General features: G+C 33.0%; 1 protein-coding gene across 1 annotated transcript; it reads left to right on the plus strand.

Annotated features, from left to right (window-relative positions):
- Nucleotides 1–4,483: 4,483 nt before the first annotated feature.
- Nucleotides 4,484–5,354, plus strand: LOC132176004 (dirigent protein-like). The gene has a single exon (XM_059588105.1). The coding sequence runs from the start codon at nucleotides 4,549–4,551 to the stop codon at nucleotides 5,122–5,124; it is 576 nt and encodes a 191-aa protein (XP_059444088.1). The 5' UTR covers nucleotides 4,484–4,548; the 3' UTR covers nucleotides 5,125–5,354.
- Nucleotides 5,355–8,323: the final 2,969 nt, after the last annotated feature.

Consider the following 8,323-nt stretch of genomic DNA (forward strand, 5'->3'; position numbering starts at 1 on the left):
GTTTATTTATCAATATTTGGCACTTTCTTGTCATCCCAACCAAGTAAGTTGAGAGTAAAGTTTATAATTAAAGCCATTAACGCTTTAATTTGTCTTGATTATGACAGTGCCCTTAATTTGTCTCGGTTATAATTTAAACTTTTTAATTGAGATATATCTCTCATTTTCATCATTTTGTTTATCTTATTTGAAAACAATATTGTTATTTATTATTATTTTTTTTTGGTGTGTTTTATATAGTACTTTGGGATTTTGTCAAGCATCAACGAGTTTCAAAAGATTATTGCCAATCTTAGATTTGTTCTTTTTATTAATTCATTTTAGGCTAATAGCTATCGGAATATGCTAATAATTTTATTATAATATCATTAGAGTATGAGAAGTAAAAAATTATTAAAACAATACTTCGTAACAAAATGGAAGATGAATTTCTTGAAGATAATTTACGTGTCTACATTGAAAGGGAAATTGCTGAAAGCTTCGATTCAGATTTGATACTTGATGATTTTGTTTTTCTAAGACCGCATATAATGCAATTTTAGGCACTTTGTATTTTGTATTTTCCTTTACTTTTATACTAGTGCCTACATAGTAACTAATATATCAATTTAGCATATAAATATGCTTTTTGTGATACATATATTGTGGTATAATTTCTTTTTTTGATTGTATTTACCGTATTAAAATAAAAATATAATATATAAGTAGAAAAAAAATTATTTTATTATTTTATTGACGCCCCTGGTAGAATGAACTCCTGGATCCGTCACTGCCCACCCCTCTACTTATATTTTATAGATAAATGTTTCTTTGCACAGTAAATTTCTGTTAAATTGGCGTACTTCATATATATATATATATATATATATATGGAAGAGGCTTAGGTGCGGTCCAACTAAACTACCGCAATCTGCGGTAGTTTAGTTGGACGGTTGAGATTTTTCAAGGAGCATTAATAAATTAATTTTATTAAAGTAATAATATAAAATTCATTAAATATTAAAATAATTAATAATTAAAACAAAAAAAATATTAAACAATTAAAACAAAAAAAATTAAAAATTAAAAATTAAAATCAAAATCAAGAGTGGCTCCTTGGCCAAAATAGGGTGGCCGAACCACCCCATTTTGGACAAAGGGGTGGCTCCCATCCCATGGCCGGCCTGTCTCACAGTTCCCTCTTTGTCTCTCGCCGGTCCCTCATCTCCCTCAGAAACTCCCTCTCTACTTCACCGTTCCTTCTCTCTAATCCTCTCCTCTCACTGTCTCCCTCTCACACTGTCTCTCACCCAGTTTCTTATTCTCCCATCTCTCTCTTTCTCGCCCTCTTCCTCAATTTCTGTCTTAGATCATTTGGCTTCATTGGCGCAATGAAATCCCCGGACCAGTTGACGGGCTTCGCTAGAGTCGGCCACAATTAATGGGTTGTGTGGACATTAGAAGAGAGAGGGCGAGGAGTTCCCGAGAGAACGAATCATGAAATGAAAAACAGAGCTGCAACAAACCTTAGGTTTAGTTGAGTGAATTTTCCATCTCAAGTGGCAGCAACAGTTAATGGGTATGTTGGGGGCAACCAGCAGCAGATCTTGGAGTGGAAATACATACAAAGTGGGCTATGAAATGGAAAATAGAGCCAAATTTGAGTGTGGGATTTGGTTGAGAAATGGGAATTTCATGGTTGTTAATCTATTTGAGTGTGGGATTTCCGGTTGAGAAATCCGGACGACGTCGTCCCAGGTGAAGGTGGCAGTAGCAGATACTGAAAGAGTGGTTGATTTGAGATAGAAATTGAGGAAGAGGGCGAGAAAGAGAGAGAGATGAGAGAGTCAGAGACTGGGTGAGAGACAGAGTGTGAGAGGGAGACAGTGAGAGGAGAGGATTAGAGAGGAGCAGTGAAGTAGAGACGGAGTTTCTGAGGGAGATGAGGGACTGGCGAGAGACAAAGAGGAAACTGTGAGACAGACCGGCCATGGAAGCCACCCCCTTGGCCAAAATGGGGTGGTCCGGCCACCCTATTTTGGCCAAGGGGTGGCTCCAGCCACCCCTTGATTTTGATTTTAATTTTTTCTTTTTAATTTTTTTTGTTTTAATTGTTTAATATTTTTATTTTTTAATTATCAATTATTTTAATATTTAATGAATTTTATATTATTACTTTAATAAAAATATTTTATTAATACCCATTGAAAGATCTCAACCGTCCAACCAAACTACCGCAGATTGCGGTAGTTTGGTTGGACCGCACCTAAGCCATATATATATATATATCGAATGTGTGTGCACCCATCGATCGATAACTGTAGACATGATGAGATGCCTGAGCAGATGTAGAGACATGGTCGGCCGGTCATCATGAGCCAGAGCCAATGAACTGTTGCTCATGCCGACCTGGACCTGGTAGCTTCCCAATCATCTATCATAAGAGTCGGAGGATGATATGCTATTGCCGAGCCTGCCCTGGGATGTATTATGAGTTTGATATAGGGCAGAGCTCCATAAGGCTTTATTTTCAACTTTTATTATTTTTTAATGTTTTTTTAAAAGTTTAAAAGCTTTCAATTTTGTGTATTGGATATCTAATTTTTTGGAACATCACTCATTTGTTAGGCTTTTTCCGTTAAATCCGGTCAAAATTCTTAAAATACTTTTTTTTTTTTTTTTGCAAAGATTCAAGTGTTCAATTGTTAATCTTTGTAATTTTTTTATCTTTTTTTTTTTTTTTTTTTTTAAAAAGAAGAGTATTTTGATAATTTTGGCATCCCCCATTAGGATTTAATTAATAAAAAAAAAATCTAATGAATAAGTGACATTACAAAAATTTAAAAGTTCAATACGATAAATTAAGAAAAAGTAACTACAAAAGTTTATGAAATTTTTTCTAGTCATTTAAAGTCTTATAAACTAGTTTCAAGGCAAATAAACTAATTTCAAATGGAGGTCACTAATTCGAATTCTCCCCTCCCCTTCTTTTATGTGAACGTGTCAACAAAAAAGAAGAGGAAGAAGAGAGAGAGACAAATAAATGAGTTGTTTGTGGTTTGAGCCATTGGTGAGGAATTGAGGATATGTAGTTGATGAAGTGGGTGATAAAAGGGAAAATGATATATATGTAGTGCATTTAAGATGATAAATTTGTCCAAAAATTTTATCCCTAAAAGAAAAGGACAATATTATCCTCCTAATTGCACTAAATAAATACTCCTAATTTTATTTGAAATGAAGAGGATCCAAAGAAGAGTTTAAATAATCTTTGTGTGAGCTTGCAAAGTCCCTTAGCTGTATTGCACATGCCCTAGAACAGTGTTTAGCTCATTCTAGAAAGAGAAATGCTACTTTCCTTTTTTCTTTTTCTTTTTTGGTGTAATCTCTTAATTTAACATGGATATTATTTACTAGGAAAAATTTTACTTTAGACCTATGAACTACCATGCGTTTTGAGAAGGCCTCCCAAATTTTAAAAACTCACAATTTAACTCTCTAAACTTTCAATTCGACTCATTTGACTCCCTTCCATTAGATTCAACCGTTAACCCTTAACAAAAATTATTAAATAGACCAAATTACCCTTTAATTTTCTTCTTTTTAAATTTGAAATTAAGGGTAAATTTAGAATTTTACAAAAAATTTAAGAATATAAAAGTCGTTTTATCACTTTTAACGTTTAAAATCTGACGGAATAGAGTACATTGCATCAAATTAAAAGTTCATAGGGTAAAATTGAAAGTTTTTTAAATTTTGGAAGTCTTCTCAAAATATGTAATAGTTAAGAAGTCTTAAATAAAATTTCTCCTAAATTATTTTTAGCTTTCTTTTAGAAAATAATATTCATGTAAGATAAAAAAATAAATAAAAATAAAAATAAAAAAACTAGCAATATTCCTCTTCTAAAAATTGATGTGATCACCAGTACAGAGATGCAGAGCAAAACGAGAATTGTTTGGGCACCGGCCAGGCCACTGAGTGCATATTGCCAGCCGCGTGAGTGCATATAGCCAGCCGCGTGCATAAAGTGATCATAAAAAGCAACAGGTTTACACGTACGGTGAAAAGATGACTTCTAAGCCAAGGTTGGTAATTACTTACGTTTAGTAAAAACATCAAATTCTTATAGAATCACTATTTCTTAAATTGAAGAATATATAATTATTCTTTTAAAACATGAAATAATTTTTTTTTTTAATATGTCGGAATCGGTTGCCAGCCGTCGAAGTTTCACTTTCTTAAATAAACAGAGCCTTAATTTTTTTAAAAAAACAAGTTGATTATTTTAGTAATTTTGATTTAATTTCAGTGAGAATATATATGTTGTCACCAAATTAAGTGAAGAACATATATAGCTATTTCATTACACATTTTTTTATTCTTAAAAATAGCTATTTTTTTTTCCGAACGAGATACTCATTTTACATATCAAACGCCTCCTTATTTTATGAGAAAAATTATGCTCTGAAACCCTTATATATAGTGTGCTTGGACCATGCAAACCCCACATCCTCAAAACCTACTTATTCTTGCATATTTCTCTGTCTTCTATAGAGCAAACAAGAAATGGGAGCTACAAAACTCATCATTTCAGCTCTTCTCCTCCTCCTCTTCCTCTTCATCTCTACCTCCAATGCCACACCCGGCAAGAAACTCCGGGCACGCCACCGCCCATGTAAAAGGCTGGTGTTTTACTTCCATGACATCATTTACAATGGAAAGAATGCCATGAATGCAACCTCAGCAATTGTAGGTGCGCCTGCATGGGCCAATAAGACCCTTTTGGCAGGCCAAAACCGTTTTGGTGACTTGATTGTGTTCGATGACCCAATCACCTTGGACAACAAATTGCACTCACCACCCATTGGGCGAGCTCAAGGGTTTTATATATATGACAAGAAAGATATATTTAGCGCTTGGGTTGGTTTTTCCTTTGTTTTCAACTCTGCTCAGCGAAAGGGTTGCATCAACTTCGCTGGAGCGGACGGCCCGTTGTTGCAGAAGACGAGGGATATCTCGGTAATCGGCGGCACCGGTGACTTCTTCATGGCTCGAGGGGTGGCCACTTTGATGACTGATGCATTTGAAAACCAAGTATACTTCCGGCTTCGTGTTGATATTAAGTTGTATGAGTGTTGGTAACAAGACTTACAATATCTTATCTTTGTTTCTTTGTTTTTGTTTTTGAACCTTTGGGAGAAAATACATGATTCCACTTGGGATCCGGTCCCCAAAGGTTTATGTGTGTTTGTCCTTCCAAGTTTGGAGTGTTAAGAGTTCTAATTAAGAGTTTGATCATTGTAATGAATGTTCAAAAAGTATGTTATCATTGTAATAAAAATGTTTTAAAAGAATGTCATCAAATATTTTTAGGAATGGGATATTTGTTTGTCAACTTTGACTTAAAAGTAATCATCGAGTTAGGGCCCATTTGAGATTGCGTTTGAAAAACATAAAAGTGCGTTTAACACTTAAAAAGTCCGTTTGAAAAAAAAAAAAAAAAAAAATTTCTCATTTGGTAAGAAAATTAAAAGTGTTTTTAAAGGTCCAAAAAGCGTAAGAATACAAAAGCTTAAAAATGAGGATTTTGCCAAAAAGTGCTTTATGACTTAATTAGAGTTTTCTGTAGACAACATATTACAATTAATCCAACTAGTCCTCACATGGTTTTAAAACATGCATTTTGAAAAAAAATAGCAATTTTAAAATACAGTTAATTAATGAAAATGTGAATTAAAAACTTAGTTAAGTGTTTGAAAAAATTGTAATTAAGCCTTTAAAATTATTCATGCTCCATTACTTGCAACGATTGTAGTTAAAAACGCATATTTAACCTACAAAATTATAATTCCATACACAATCTTCAATTGGGAATAGACAAAAATACACCTCAAGAGAAAAGACAAAAATACCTTCAACTATAACTAACTAGATAGGAAAGGATCCTAATTCTTTAAATTGAATCCAATTCTACTTAGAACCTCTTTGGGATTACGTTTAAAAAATAGAGCTTTTAAATTAAAAAACGCTTTTGGGTAAAAGCTTCACTTTTAAGCTTTTACCAAAAGTGCGTTTTGGCCATTTTTAGGCTTTTTTTACCCTTAAAAATGTTTTTAATTTTTTTACCAAATTAACGAGTTCTTTTTTTTTTTTTTTTTTCAAACGGACTTTTTGAATGTTAAACATATTTTTAGGCCCATCAAAACGTAATCTCAAACAAACCCCTAAACATTTATTACATGTGCACAATACATGCGCTGCATCTACCTTAATTTCTTTCTCATTATCAAAAAATTGTGAATAATATTGTCTTTAGATTTTTTATTTTTTATTTTTATTTTTCTCTCCTAAGCGGTTTGTAGAAATTTATTTGCATGCATATTTTATTTCATTAGGTATGAGCCCACGATGAGCGTGATTTCAAGTGCAAGTTTGATAAGGCCTCCGTCAGGGTCCATAACTCTCTTTTTTTTTTTTTTTATTTGCATTGGTCGTGCCCCTCTAAAAACTTTACCAAGCGTAAGTCCAAAATTGGGTTGGGCTCAAACTAATATTACGATGAAACTCGATCCGACTATAATTCAATCGGGTTTGAGATTATTTGCAGTTTTACTGTTTAGGTGTCTCCTATTATTGGTTCCCAATATCAATGAGCAAGTGTTAATATGGTCAAACCCAGATGAAATTGTACAATTTCATGTCATTCAAATCTCTCTTATGATGCAACCTGACTTGGTGGGTTGCAGCAAAGAACAACAATAAAAGAGCGTATAAACAATTTCATATCTAGATTTTATCAAAGTCCTAAGAATTCTTCTAAAAAAATAGAGTCTATCTAAGGTTTAAAAGAAAAAAAGATGAATAAACTCAACTCTTAATATTCTTATTAATAAAACTCAATAATAAACATAAACTCTTTTTCTTTCGAAGCTGTAGGCATATATTTATAGCTCAAAACCTTAAACCTGATAAAATATGACATAGATACTTCAAAAACCCTAAACCTAATAAAATAACGAAATAAAGACTTTCAAAACTCTAATCCTAACAAAATAACAACATAAAATTGGCTAGAAAATAAAAGAAATTGACAGCGCCCGTCCGGACGGGACATATGGCCGTCCGGATGGCCATGACACTTAAACGATAAAAATATAAAATAATATATGGGTTCGGAATACACTCCGATCTACATCACCTCCTATTTTTGGCTTAAAAAAAATAAAAATAATAAATAAATAAATAAATTATTGCTTCTTACCCATGCTTTCCGAGGCTTCGGCGTGGCTCAATTTTGGACTAGAGCTTTGTAAAGGTCCAATAGGGGCACGACCTATGTAAATGTTTACGTACAGCTACGTCTGATTTTGTAACATCATGATTCAAAAGAAATCTTTAAGAATTTTTGTAACATCATCATTCCAACCAATCGAAGTTTGTAACATCATCGTGCATGAATGGCTTAGGGCACGTGTTGCTCAACCATTGGGCTAGACCTTGATTTAGTGTGACACTCAGTTAGTGTCTCTTTTAGTGGGATACAACTTTTATAGGGTAGTAATACCACATCCTTGCCTTGTACTATCTACACTTATTATTGGGGTGTTAGATAGTGCCACATACCTTTCGGCTGCATTAAGGACGTTGTCTGATTCTTTATCAAGAATATATAAATCTTATGCTAAGGTGGCAAGAGGGGTAATTCTCTACACTATGCGCTCTTCCTCACTTCTCGGTCTAGGCGTTGGCCAAGTTATCGAGTCTGTGTTTGGTTTCAATGGGCCTCTTCAGCTCAGACCTAGTCATGTCGAGCATTTTTAGCAGCTTAGTTAAAAAATTAATATTAGCTATATTTAGTTATTATTGTTTTTTTTTTTAGTTCCAATAAAGTAGCTTATCATTAGTTAGAATAGCTACATTGCTACAACTAATAGCAATTTGGAGCTATTTACTGTAGTATACTAAATGAAAAAAATATTGTTTATTTTTCTTTTGTTTATTATTTTTTTATTTCACCTCTTTTCACCAAACATCTTTTATTTCTTCTGAACACCTCTTCACATCTGCTACATCTCTCTCTCAAACACAAAATTTATCTCTCTCTAACAAAATTTCTTCACACAGTTGGATGAAAAAATTGAATGCAGAAAAAATTGATTTCATAGAAACACACAGATGGAAACAAATCAATTGCAGTTGGATGAAAAAATTCAATGCAAAAAAAATTTATTGCATGGAAACACACAGATAGAAACAAATCAATTGCAGTTAAATGAAAAAATTTATTTATGTTATTAATTTTAAGAATTAGTACTTGCATGTGAGATGAATGTTCACCATA

The sequence above is a fragment of the Corylus avellana genome, chromosome ca3, assembly GCF_901000735.1.
Source record: "Corylus avellana chromosome ca3, CavTom2PMs-1.0".
Classification (NCBI taxonomy): domain Eukaryota; kingdom Viridiplantae; phylum Streptophyta; class Magnoliopsida; order Fagales; family Betulaceae; genus Corylus; species Corylus avellana.